The sequence below is a fragment of the Bufo bufo genome, chromosome 4 (genome assembly GCF_905171765.1).
Source record: "Bufo bufo chromosome 4, aBufBuf1.1, whole genome shotgun sequence".
Classification (NCBI taxonomy): Eukaryota; Metazoa; Chordata; class Amphibia; order Anura; family Bufonidae; genus Bufo; species Bufo bufo.
Window position 1 is genome coordinate 490,958,931 of NC_053392.1, and position 14,172 is coordinate 490,973,102.

At 40.5% G+C, this 14,172-nt stretch overlaps 1 protein-coding gene across 1 annotated transcript in view; it reads right to left on the bottom strand.

Moving 5' to 3' along the window:
- The window catches only part of TTC27 (tetratricopeptide repeat domain 27), a 411,030-nt gene that overhangs the window by 114,200 nt on the left and 282,658 nt on the right, over window positions 1–14,172 (bottom strand). Inside the window, exon 11 of the mRNA XM_040429555.1 lies at window positions 13,616–13,729. Within this exon, the coding sequence (XP_040285489.1) occupies window positions 13,616–13,729 (114 nt within the window). The remainder of the gene's footprint in view (window positions 1–13,615; window positions 13,730–14,172) is intronic.

Sequence of the window (14,172 nt, forward strand, 5' to 3'; positions counted from 1 at the left end):
ATAAAAATCTGATTCAAAATTAAAATAGTTGTGAGTTAATATAAAATCTACACTCTGTATTAAAAACTCTATTTGCCCTTCTTGTAATCTTCCTTCCTTCCTTCCTCAGTTGTGTATCCACTGCCTGTTTGCCTTGTTCATGTCTTATAATAGTATATAGTGATTGCACGTCCAGCGTGCCCATCCACCATTCCTCCTCGAATTTCAGATTTGATCTGTGCTATCCTATATATAGCTACACCTGTAATGCTGGACCTCCTGCAGAGATTAGCAGATATGTCCTTCAGAAAACAGTTTTCCATTATTTTAAGCTTGTCTTCGACAAAAAAAGAAAGCAATATTATTTATTTTTTTAAATTATGACTCAACTAGATAAGTATGAAAAATGACTTCACAGGTTATTGACTTTTGTTGAAGAGGCAGAACTGCAGCGTAAAATGTGTAAATGTCCAACGGCCATGTTAATGATTTATTTACCACTATGTGTATGAGGAAAAGGAAGCTACATCCTCTACAAGTATATTCGGAAAGCTTCACACACAATTGTTTGGAGGTTTTGAGGCAGATTTCTAGCCAAAACCAAAAGTGGATCCAGCAGTAAGTAGAAGTAGAAGTCCTATCTTTACATTTCTGATTTCTTTCGAATCTACTTCTGGCTCCATGTGAACCCACCCTCAGTCTAATTGATGAATTCATTTATAAATTAATTCTTTGTTTTATTGCAACTAAGGACTTTTTTCAGATAGCTTGAGTACTCCAGCAGTCAGACCCCACCAATAGGGGATAACTTGATATAACCAGAATACCCCTTTAACAATTTCCCCACCCAAATTGATTGATAATCTCTCAAGGCAAGTTTACACAGTGCAATGTACAGCCGATTGTCGGGAAGGAAGCGTTCCTTCCCGACAGTCGGCTGCCCATTCAGTGAAGGACAATGCTGCATTTACATGCAATGATTTCCTTCACTGTGCGAAGAGGAGCTCTCACTTTTGTGATCCTACATCCCCATACATAATCATTGTTGCTGGGCAGCAGATCGTCGTTCAGACCACACGATCTGCTACCCAAAAGCTATGCCTGCCTGTCAGTGTCCCTTTAACTGTGTTAACTGTTCCAGTGTTATCAAGGGCTCGCATTTTTCTCACCCACATTCGGGTGAAAGTATCCAAATACGGGGCACATTCACATGCAATAGTAGATTTGTGGTTTACATTCTCAAGTGTCCATGCGGTTTGCTATATGTGGGGGAAACCTCAATGAGAATGAAGGATAGACTCAGTAAACACAAATCTACCATCAGAAAAGGCAATTTATTACTTCCTTTGCCCTTCCACTTTCACCAACAGAAACATAACATAGCACAATTGCTCTACCAAATCATTGAGGGCGTCCCGTTACCCCGTCGTGGTGGTGACAGAAATATATTACTACTGAAGAGAGAGGCATATTGGATCCATCGGTTTCAAATGATGGAACCCAGAGGCCTTAATCGTGAATACAATGTGTCTTGTTTTCTTTGAAGTATCCTGTATGTTAAAGAGAACCTTTCATCGGTCCAAACATTGTGAACTAAGTATCATGACATATACAGCGGCGCCCAGGGATCTCACTGCACTTACTATTATCCCTGGGCGCCGCTCCGTTCTCCCGTTATGTCCTCCGGTATGTTCGGGGACTTGGTTATAGTAGGCAGAGACTTAGGGGACCTGGTTATAGTAGGCGGAGTCTGCCCTTGTTCTGCTGGGCGTCTCCTTCTCCTAGGCTTTAGCGCTGGCCAATCGCAGCGCAGAGCTCACAGCCTGGGAGGTTTTTTCTCCCAGGCTGTGAGCTCTGCGATGCGATTGGCCAGCGCTACAGCCTAGGAGAAGGAGACGTCCAGCAGAACAAGGGCAGACTCCGCCTACTATAACCAAGTCCCCGAACATACCGGAGGACATAACGGGAGAACGGAGCAGCGCCCAGGGATAATAGTAAGTGCAGTGAGATCCCTGGGCGCCGCTGTATATGTCATGATACTTAGTTCACAATGTTTGGACCGATGAAAGGTCCTCTTTAATTGATAGTTCTTGAGTATACAGATTGTAAGCTATTTCTTTTTCTTCCAGTGGAATTGAACAATCTGATGAATTGGATTATATCCTTTTTCCACACTCTATATATTATTGCATACCATTACTACATCGCTGAGCTTTAGATTTTTTTGATTTTTCTATTTGCATAAGGGGAGGAGCCCTAGGTCATCAGTTCCTCTGTATTTCAGTCTATTTAAAGAATTAATGTTAAGATGTATATACATAGTCTGATGAAAGCACGTTGGTGCTGAAACGCGTCGTTATGCTGTAATATGCGACCAATAAATTCACCATACTAAAGATATCTCCTGCGAAGTGCCGGTCTTTTTTGCAACATATCTTCAGTGTTGTCCCATTAAAAGATATAATAAAATATTTTCAAATATGTGAGGGGTGTACTCACTTTTGTGAGATACTGTATGTTTTTTTCAAAGTTATCGGGCACTTTTAATTCAAGAGGAAAACTTCCATTTACAAAATTTACTGTAACAGTTGGGTACTGGGGGCGCATTACAAATAGGTGCTGTCCGAGCGATACAAATACTTAGAAAAGCCTATGAATGGTGAAGGAAAACTGAGGTGGGTGACCTCTGTTGCCTGTTATTGGCTGAGTGGGTATTTCTTGCTTGTTAAGGCTGGACCAAAAAGTGGAGATCATCAAAGACCCAAGTAAGCAGCATTTGTAGGGATCAGTGAGGTGATTTTTAGACCATTCTGAGGATTTTGTAAATAATTGGTACTACCCCGACAACTGCTTTATGGACCATATACGTGCTCCTCTCTGACTTAGCAGTTATAAGAATTGTTAATGCATGGGGAATGCAAGTAGTCAGGAGAAGCGAGAGATCCTCTTTAAAGTGCAAAATACTTTTTATTTTTTTATTTTTATTACTTTGCCCCCTAGTCTGCAGTGCCTAATGAAAAATCCATACTCACCTGCTCCCCACCACTCTGTTCCCTGCCTTTCTTTACTGGTCTTCAAGTACCCATCTGTCAACTTCTGTACGGACAAGAGCACATGCACCGCTGCAACCAATGACTGGTCTACACAGTGACTTGTCCCCATGTGGCACATCACTGACAGCTCACATGCCACTTTGGAACACGTCACCACCCATCTGTGAAGAAGTTACCAGACAGGGACTTGAAGACCAGTAAATGGGGGCAGGGAGCTGGAATGGAGCAGTGGGGAAGAGGCGAGTATAGATTTTTTCATAGGTATTCCAGGAAAGGATACAAGCTGAAAACAAAAGCTGAACAACTAATTAATGGGATTGTATTGGATTAGAAAACATGGCTGCTTTCTTCTCAAGACAGCAACAACCCGGATTGGTTCTTTCTGGCACTGCAGCTCATCTCATCCCAACTGAATGGAGCTAGACTGCAATACATGCACTACTTGCATGCCACTATTTTCGGATAAAAGCAGAAGTGCTCTTCTAATCCTGTAAACCCCCTGCCATTTTTGCACAGTCAATAATGATGTTAATAAATATACTAAAAGATGTTTGTAGACTAGGCTTGCCCTTAGGTACTTGACCACTGGTTATAACCTAGCAGGTTTTACAAACTGACAGATATTCAGCCAACATATCTAGTGGTATTTTTGTTCCTGCTACATTCCTGAGCACTTTATAACCTCTTGAGTAAATTCACGTCCTTAGATTACCTGAATGTAACTGAACTGCCTTTTTACTTCAATTTAAGATGAAGATTGAGCCCAGAGTGAAGGCAAAACAATACCCTGTCTGGCAGCAGCCAAAAAATGTATTTTAACATGTTCCAAACCTTTATGCAACAATCAGATACTTTATGGTCTTACCACAAATCGGTGTTGAAATGTTTTCAACTATATAGAGCCAGAAGTGTGTAACAGTAAAGTATTTCTTACAGTACCGTCTTTCAGACAGTCAGTGAAAAAAGCCTTGTGGCGTGTGGGGCATCTCTTAATGGATGGTGGAACACTTGGCAATGGGCAAAACGATGGGCAACCAATAGCTGTGTTTATTGGGAATTAGCATTATGGTGCAGGTTAACAGGGCATGCCTTGTATGTCTCTACTAGAGAAAGAAACCTATTCTTCTCTGACAATACTATCTTCATGCCAGCCTGGCCTTATAAATCGGTGTCTGACAGGATGTTCTTAGGTCTAAAATCATTATGGTTTTGTAAAGGAAACCATGCTTAAAACAAAATCTACCTGATGCAAAAAAATACATTAGAAACGTTCAGACACAGACTTCGGCAAGCCAGATAAGATGTGCAAAGGGAAAACTGCAAGTGTTGGCAAGTCAAAATTATATATTTAGCAGTATGCATATTGCACCGAGTAAATAGGTTTTCAGGTAAAGCTCTGCAAAACGTACAATCGAGCAACTCTGGAAAGTGGATTGAATTCATTGTTTCATTTGCAAATTTTATAATCTACCAACAAAGTGTAAATAAATATATTTTACTGCCGGGAACTATCAATAAGGATTGCTGTTGATGGATCTTATGAGCAAAAGCTTTTCACAACATTACCTTGGGTTTTCCATATCCAGTGCTTTAGGGCTCTGGGTAGAGATTATATGCTGAAGACACTTTGAAAAGAGGAGCTGATTCTCTATGTATGCCCCCACTGCTGTTTTACAGCATACTAGCAGGTGAGATAGGCTATAGTTTACATTTGTGAACAATTTTTGAAGGGAAATTCCAATAACAGGTTATCCCCTTATTCAAAAGGCACATGAACAGGGGCCCTGTGTTCTCTGTTTGAATGGGGTGGTGGTCGTGCATGCACACCACTGTTCCATTCAAAGTCTATGGGATTGCCGAAGATAAGCGATTACAGCTCTCCCATAAAGTTTGAATGTGTTTGCAGTCTACCACACTATTTGCCAATCTATTATGTATACAAAAAATTGATGGAAAAGAATGGAAAACAAGTCAAATGGAATCCAAAAATGAATCGTTTCAGTTTCTACCTATTAAAGTCATTAATCATGGCACACTTCTGAATACCAATTTGGGGTATTTAGGCATACAGTACCAGCCAAAATGTTAGACACACTTTCATTCAATTTTTTTTCCATTAGCTGACATGGCCTCCACAATCACCAGACTTTGACCCAACTGGGATAGTTTGGGATGATCTGGACCAGAACGTTAAAGGATAACTGTCACATTTAGACCCTAATTTCAATTTTCAGATATGTAGTTACTAATAAGATGATATTCCAGAATCAGTTACTATTAGACTGACTTACCTAATATTTAATAAGATTCAGCCCTTAGCAACCAGTCTGCATAAAACGGCAATCTCACTATTCAGTTAAGATGGCCGCCACTGCCCTCACCCTGAGGCTAATCCCGCCTGCCCTCACTAGCCAGTAACAATAGCCCCCCAAAAGTGTCAGTAACCAGAGCCCTCCCCCCTAAAGGGTTAATCTCCTGCAGCACAAAGTCCTCTTACCACATGTTGCTTTCATTTATACACTGAGCAGATGGCAGATCTCCCTTCCCTGGTCTGCGCTGCTTCAGCTCTGCCTTCTCCAGCTCTGCTGAGTGAGGGAGCATCTGCCAAGCGCAGGGACAGGGAGAAGTGCACACAGCCCAGGCACTGTTATCAGCTGCTGGGGAGGACCTGGCTTTAATCATTTACTTACAGTCCCTGGCTGTCAGTAATCTGACCTTGCACGCAGCCTGCTTCTGCGTCCTCCATGCTTCAACAGAGGATGGACCATACCTAGCAACCCTATTTGAAGCACAGGTAAAAATAGGCAGTACAGGGAACAAAAATGTGGAATTAAGGGGTAATTGAATACACAGTGAAAAGTTGAAATAGGGCCACCAAGGTGATATTAATCACCACAATCCAATACTCCAAAAAAAACAAAAAAAAAACAAAAAACTGTTATACTTTAAGGAAAAGCAGCCAACAAGTGCTCAGCATCTCTGGGAACTCCTTGAAGACTAGTGGAAAACCATTTCAGGCGAGTAACTCATGAAGCTGCAAAGCTGCCATCAAAGCAAAAGGAGGCTACTTTTAAGAATCTAAAATATAAAACATATTCTGGTTTGTTTTACACTTTTGTTTACTACTCAATTCCTTATGTGTTCCTTCCTTCTTCATTTTCATGTCTTTGGTATGAGTCTACAATGTGGGGAAAAAACAATAAAAATCATGGAATGAAAAGGTGTGTCCAAACTTTTGACTGGTATTGAATACCACTGTGTAGGACTACAACTCTGTGTGAACATGGGCTAAAAGTGTTAAAGATGTGTCCAAAACAACAAACTATGGTAATGCTTTTTCCTATGGTATAGGCAGGAGCTGGAGATGTAAATCATTAGCATTGGCCTACTCTCCATGCACTGCAGTAGAGTAGAGGGTTACAGAAACCTGGTTTCTTTATTGCAATTTAATATTTTCTTTTACTTATTGTCTGAGAAAACTGTAGGTGTGCTTTACTTTTAACTTGCTTTTCTTCTGGTCCGTGGGTGGAAACACACATGACCACATAAATAACATGTAAGCTTGGAGCAAATTCAATACCCCAACACAACGTATAAGGGCACATTCAAGAGCTGGAGAAAATCCATGTGAGGTAGATTTTGCTGCAAATTTATCCCAGATTTCACCCTTTACATTGCAAAGGGTGAAATGTGTTGTCAAAATTCACAGCAAATCAACAATACGCCCTCAAACCTTCAGTAGAAAGACATTTAAAAAATGTGAATGAGTGTTATCTTCAGTAACCTCCAGCCTTTTACTTGGGGAGGAGACAAACATTCCTGCTTCATATATTGCATGCTGGAAAAGGGAGTTGGGGAGGACTTTGTCCACAACAGATTTGGATAGCTTTCTTATTGAATCATGGACTATTCATCTCATGCAAGATAAAGGAATATAGTTATAAAATACTTGCCAGATGGTGTAAGATGCCAGTTTAGTTTCACTCCATTTTTCCCTCCCACTCGGATCTTTGCCAGGGCGGAGGGACTGATAGATGTTCTATGGAAAACATTTTGTGGTGGTGGTCTAAAGCCACTGCTGGACGATCTGAGGTTTCTATATAATTATCTTTATTGTGTACATGTACAATTCACACTGGAGATGGCATTCTTGTCTACTATATCAAGTCCTATTAAAGTGATTAAAAACAATAGGGCTCATTTACTAAGGACTGGCGTTTCATACACCAGTCTTTGTGAAAAGCCCACTGGAGGAAAATCTGACCAATTTATTACAAGGTGTATGCCTTTCAATACATTTGTTGCATCTTCTACTGTTGGTGCGGCAGAAACAGAAATCTAGTCCAGCTATAATTCATCACAGTTTTCTGTAAATTATTTAGCCACGATGGCCCAAATCCCTTTAATTAAGCTCTGCCCATTTAAAAACCTCATGGAAAGAATGGCTTTAAATATAACAAGTTGAAAAGTATTTGCACAAAATGTCATTTGTGCCACATTTTGTGACTTTTTATACCAACAACAAGGCATAAAGGACACCCACCATGCTCCACCACTTTCTTACAGCTACCTGAAAGTCAGAGCAATCCTCCTCCTGAGACCACTGATTTGTAGAATTTGATTGTATTATGCAAATAGAAGATACAATAACAGCCGAACTACCCTCTTATTCTAACTCTTATCCCAACACAGTGGTACACGTGGTAACCCCTTCTGCAATTCTTCCTCCCCCTATCATGGGCTTATATCTGTTTCACTGCCAACTAGATTTTCTTACATAACCCTTCAAACGTTCAACAGTTTATAAGAATTTACTGTAGTGGCACTTCTAGAGCTTGTAAACCCCCCAATAAACACTCCCTCAAAGATAGGCTTACCTTTATTTCTTTTGTGTGTCACCTTTTGTCTCATTCGGTCTACAATTTCTGTGTTAAAGTTGTTGTTTTTTTGTTAAAAGTACACATTTGGAGGCAATTTTTGTTTATGATTGCATTTTACTCATTTTTGGCTAAAAATCATATTTTCAATTGGCCTTTATTAAAAATATTGAGCCATTCTATCACAAAGGGTTAATTGTTTTTCTAACTGTGTGACTGGTACTTTCACTTATACTGTGTAATGAAGTCAGGCGGCACAGCGTACTGGTTGAGGGGTGCTCGGTTCGTGTGGACGTAATCCCAAAATCAGAAGAATGAAAGAAAACCGGCACTCCCAAAAATCTTTGCTGGTGATAGATTTATTGGTCACTCATATGACGCGCGGCGTTTCGGCACTCACAGGTGCTTTTTTCAAACAGGAAGTGAGCAGCAGTATGAGTCCTACTGCTGCTCACTTCCTGTTTGAAAAAAGCACCTGTGAGTGCTGAAACGGTCATATGAGTGACCAATAAATCTATCACCAGCAAAGATTTTTGGGAGTGCCGGTTTTCTTTCATTCTTCTGGTACTTTCACTTAGTGCCAGTCATCTAATAAGACATCTCTAAACTACTGAGAGGTCATAAACACTTATTTAAGCCAGATTCTTATCAATAAGATAAGGACTGAGCTTTAATGTGAGAGAGCAAAGATAAGGAGTCCGTCTGCTCCCCAGATGACTGAAAAGACTGAAAATCGACAGGCAGCTACTACAGCATCTCAGCTCTGTAGACAAAAAAGGATTCAATATTTTTGAAAAATATTTTTAAAAAAATATTTTTAGCTTAAAGTAAGTGCAATGCAATAATAAAAAAGGTGTACATAGCCTTAAAATAAATATTTCCCCAACAGCAGTAAATGTAATAAAATAAGAAAGTCATACTTACATCTTTTCTTCTCTGACAGTTCCAGCAATGCACTATGGTCCTGCAGCACTGACGTCACCACTGCAGCCAATCACTGGCCTTACCAGTCACATGTTGTGCCCAGTGATTGGCTGCACAGTGACGAGGCATGTACGGGATGTCACCGCTTCAGCCAGGAAAACAAACACCAGCGGAGAGGACTGGAGCGCGGCGTAGGAAGTGGCAGGAGAGAAAAGTAAGGCTTTGTTATTTTATTCCATTTAACACTGCTGGGGAAGTAGTTATTTAACGTGGACAACCCCTTTAATATTACTTTAAACATAGGCATCTTAAGCTTTGAACAAAAGAGAGAAATGTTTCTGGGATTTCATAACATTTTCCTTTACTAGGGTAAATGCAACTTTATTTTATTTGAAAACTGCTTTCATTAAAAAAAAAAAAAAAAAAATTGTGAAAGGGATGTTTTTTAAAACTGAACTTTTGGTGCGGATTCTGTACAGAAAAACCATCACTGCTGAACATAGCCATAACTGTATTTTCCGTTACAAATAATGGACAGAGATTTGTATAGATTGGTCACTAAAACCAATGATTTTCTCATTCTTCTAGTATAGGAGGAAGTGTCGACAGAGAAATAACTTCCATGGACATTCATCTATACTGTCAGCATTAGTTAATTGAGCTTAAACGTTTCTCCTCTGTACTGCACATGTAATGACAATGCCTCAGAAATTCCACCTGTCAAATTCATGAAAATAATATGATTACATCCAATAATTACAGGGAGGAGTCATTTGTTTCCACTGTAAGCAAGACAAAAAGCGGCTGGCTTGTGCATGCAGAGACAGCGAGCAGTAATGCATAGACCCTGGCACTGAACTGACAAAAGAAAAGGACTTGAAAACAAATCTAGGAACAATGTAATGCTTTCAAAGTGCGCTGAACCCGAGCCAAGTCTTTCTAATATACGATCTACACAACAGTGCAATGAATAGGCATTATATTATTATACACTGAGCCAAGCTCGCTTGCCAGGAATGATATGTGCAGACAAAACAAAATACTTTAAGAAAATTAAAAACAGGGTGTATGCCGAAGTAAAATGGACATCAGCTAAACAATACAATGCTGCACTCCAAGCTCAATGCCTACAAGTTAAATATTAGGTGCAAACAGTAATTCAGTGCATGCTGGTCCACAATCTGCTGCCATAACCTTTAAGACAAAACTGCTTATTGATGATAATCACATGTTTTCGATGAAGAGAATGTAGTGATTAGTTTAGAGCAAACTTTGTGTTTCAAGTTCGGCATACAAAGTTCGGGTAATCTAAGAATTCCGTTATGGATTCTACTACCACGGACCATAAGTTATTCTTAGATAAGCTGAACCTAAACTTTGTACGCCAAACTTGAAACACAAAGTTCGCTCAACAATAGTAGTGATATTACTCTATCCAGTTTATATCTGTCCTCCTACAGGTATGTGCACTGCAACATAGCCTTAAAGGGGTTGTCTCATCTTGGACAATGGGGGCATATCGCTAAAATATACCCCCATTGTCTTATAGGTGTGGTTCCCACTGCAAGGACCTGCACCCATATTGGAAATGGAGCCCTGCAAAGTGGTGGCTGGAGGACTCCGGTCTGGCCCCCACAAAGCGCTCTCCCCACTACCTCTACCACTTTCGGGACTCCGTTCTCAATATAGGTGCGGGGCTCGCACCTATCAGACAATGAGGGCATATCCTAGAGATATGCCCCTATTGTCTGAGATTTGACAACTCCTTTAAACAATGAGGCAAATGTACTAATCCTGTTTAAAATGTAGACAGTGTATATGTAGACTAGACAGTCTAAAGATCAGTCAAGTCTATCACAATGGCTCATACCGTATGATAAATCTGATTAAAGGGAACCTGTCATGTGGATATTTGATTATAATCTAACTAAGGCTACTTTCACACTAGCGTTCGGGGCTCCGCTTGTGAGTTCCGTTTGAAGGCTCTCACAAGCGGCCCCGAACGGATCCGTCCAGTCCTAATGCACTCTGAGTGGAGGCGGATCCGCTCAGAATGCATCAGTCTGGCAGCGTTTGTCTTCCGCTCCGCTCAGCAGACGGACACCTGAACGCTGCTTGCAGCGTTCGGGTGTCCGCCTGGCCGTGCGGAGGCAAACGGATCCGTCCAGACTTACAATGTAAGTCAATGGGGACGGATCCGTTTGAAGTTGACACAGTATGGCTCAATTTTCAAACGGATCCGTCCCCCATTGACTTTCAATGTAAAGTCAAAACGGATCCGTTTGCATTATCATGAAAAAAAAAAATGCAAACGGATCTAAGCGTTTGCATTATAGGAGCGGATCCGTCTGTGCAGATACCAGACGGACCCGCTCTGAACGCAAGTGTGAAAGTAGCCTAATTATATACAATCATTAACTACTAAAAAGTGCCTTAGATGTATTCACTTACTGGTGTGACAGATGGTTACCTCATAATATACACACAAAGATGCAGCATGACAATGAGCTGATTGGAGTCCAGCGGGATGTCATTGAGTCCAGCGTATATTTAATGCAGAGCTATAGCCACTCCCCTGCCCACCTGCTGCTGATTTATATGGAAAATAACTGTCAATCAGCAGCAGGTAGGCGGGGAGAGTCAGGAGCTCATAAATATTCATGACTCATCATTATCAGCTGGAGCTTTACAATACAAGAAGTTGGCAGATTGGCTGGGTCAATTAAAGAAAGTGACCCAGCATTGTGCTAAGAGAATCAGTCACTTATTTATGTTGCCCTTAGTTAGGACACCATAAAACTGGTGACAGGTTCCCTTTAATGGCTAGATCATGTTGTCTAACTTTATAACAACTATTGATTGTCTTTCTTGGCGTATGTTATTGCACTTTAAGCCATGTCTGCTTTCCGCTAGGCCACATCCCCTTTCCAGTAGGCCACCTTCACCCTGTCGAGCTGGAAAACTGAAAGATGCAAGCTAAGCACCGTGGATTATTCCTTTTGGCCCATTTGTTTCATAAATAAACCTGATGTGACCTTATACCCCAGAAATGTGTACATTTTGGTGCAATTTTAGAACAAGGTTGATACAATCACACTAATAAACTGACCCCAATATTTTATGGGGGCTAGACCTAGATCTCAGCTTATCATTTGCTCCACCGCTGCTTTTGTCAGAAGCCAATGCTGATGAAGTCACTCGTGTTTTGGGGACAAGGCACCCTGTCCCTTGATGGGGGGAGTTATTTGCCTATTCATAATGTTACTTATATCTTCTTACATTTTGGTATGATATTATGGTAAGGATTGATTCTCAGTGCTGGTAGACTGTTCACTTCATTTTTGCAACCAATATTCTCATGTAGTTAATTACGTGGGTAGCTTTCCCTTTTTTTCTGAGTATCTGCCTTGTTAATAATTTACTGAGGATCCATCAAAAACTGTATAATGTTGATTTTAATATTTAATAAAGCTTATAATATTTAATAAAGCTTATTTTTTTTTTTATAAAATACTGAGTTCCACAAATTTCTGCAGGTTTAATATATCATGAAAGCATCTTCAGAGATGGTAGAGTAGAAGAGTAATGGTTTTTGATTTTTAACTGCTACAGAGTTACTTACCTTTTTATGTAGATTATACTTGTACCTAAATATAATCTATAGAATGATGTCCAAAGGTAGATATACCCTTTAAATATTGTGTGTATAAATGATCAGGATTAGATCATTTTGAGCCTTTTGGAATACTATCCTTACTAAGAGAAATGTGGTGCTGCAATGGCTTTTTTTTCAGTTTCTATTATGAGATATTCTTAAAGGGATTCTGTTACCAGGATTAACAATATGGAGATATTTATATGTGCCCATTAGTCTTAATGCAGTGTTTCCAATCATCCCTCTGTTTATGACCTGTGTGCCTTATATTCTTATAAAAATCGATCTTATTCATATAGTCTGCGCCCGTGCGGACTAATGGCATCGGCTTCCACTTGTCCACTGCGCATGCGCCGGCTCCCTGCGCACCCCGATCGGACCGGAAAATATATTCTTTCTCTGCGCAAGTCGGTCAAAATTGTCAAAGGGGCGATTGCCGCCATTAGATTCCTCCACCTAGGACCGACTTGCGCAGAGAAAGAGTCTTTTCCGGTCCGATCTGGGTGCGCAGGGAGCCGGCGCATGCGCAGTGGACAAGTGGAAACCGATGCTATTAGTCCGCAAGGACGCAGACTACAGTGTCCACTGCGCATGCGCGAGACTACGGCGCAGAGATAACATGACGTCAGGATAGTGTGGTGAAAATAAAGCAGTAGGCGGTGCTGGGCTCCGGATCGGTGGGCGGTGCTGGGCTCCAGGAGATCGTGGGACAACCTCTTGGGCTCCTGACAGAGGTGATTGACATATGAATAGGATTGATTTTTATAAGAATATAAGACACACAGGTCATAAACAGAGGGATGATTGGAAACGCTGCATTAAGACTAATGGGCACATATAAATATCTCCATATCGTTAATCCTGGTGACAGAATCCCTTTTATGTTAAAAACTCAATGAACATACTAGGAGATAGGTAAAATAATCCTACAGCCACTTTTTCTGGCATAAATAGACAGCTCTGCTAATCGTCCACCACCAATGATGCCAAGAAGTTGTAGGGTTTGATAAAGAGCGGCAAAAACAATATTGGTATTTTATAGCCAGGGATCGATACGGTCAATTTGAATATGATACTCTTTAGATCAGGAAATGGTTTTGATATGAACTATAGATGACTGCTCTTACCTGCGTCTGCATCATTGCTCGTTCCACTCGCCGAGAACTTCCCTTCTCTAATTTGGTCCTCAAAATTAATGCAGAGGTCTGGATGGCCCAAAATTTGGGTTGCGAAAGTAAACACTGAAATTGGAGGAGATAATTACATATGTGATATTAGCAAGACAGTAACTATGCTGAATAAATATATATTATGAGAAATTCACTAAGTTTCAAATGGTATGTAGTGTACAACAGCTTGTATATACAGTACTAGACAATATGCCATCCTATGGGTTTCATTCTCTATACGGTGTTAACACTGCACAACACAAACAACCAGAGATGCATTTCATGCATAAATTAGCACAAAATGTGCATACATTCAATTTAATAAAATAAACTGCCCACAATCCGATCACAGGGTGTGTCGATACTGGTACGGACATGCAAGCATGTTCTGAGTACTACAGAGTGGAAGGCGTTTTTTTTGTAGCTTCATTCCATTTATCCAAGGCCAGTTTCATACGAGTGTTTGAAGAGTGTTAGAAAATGTTAACAAAGGTTCTTCGCTAGGGATGAGCGAA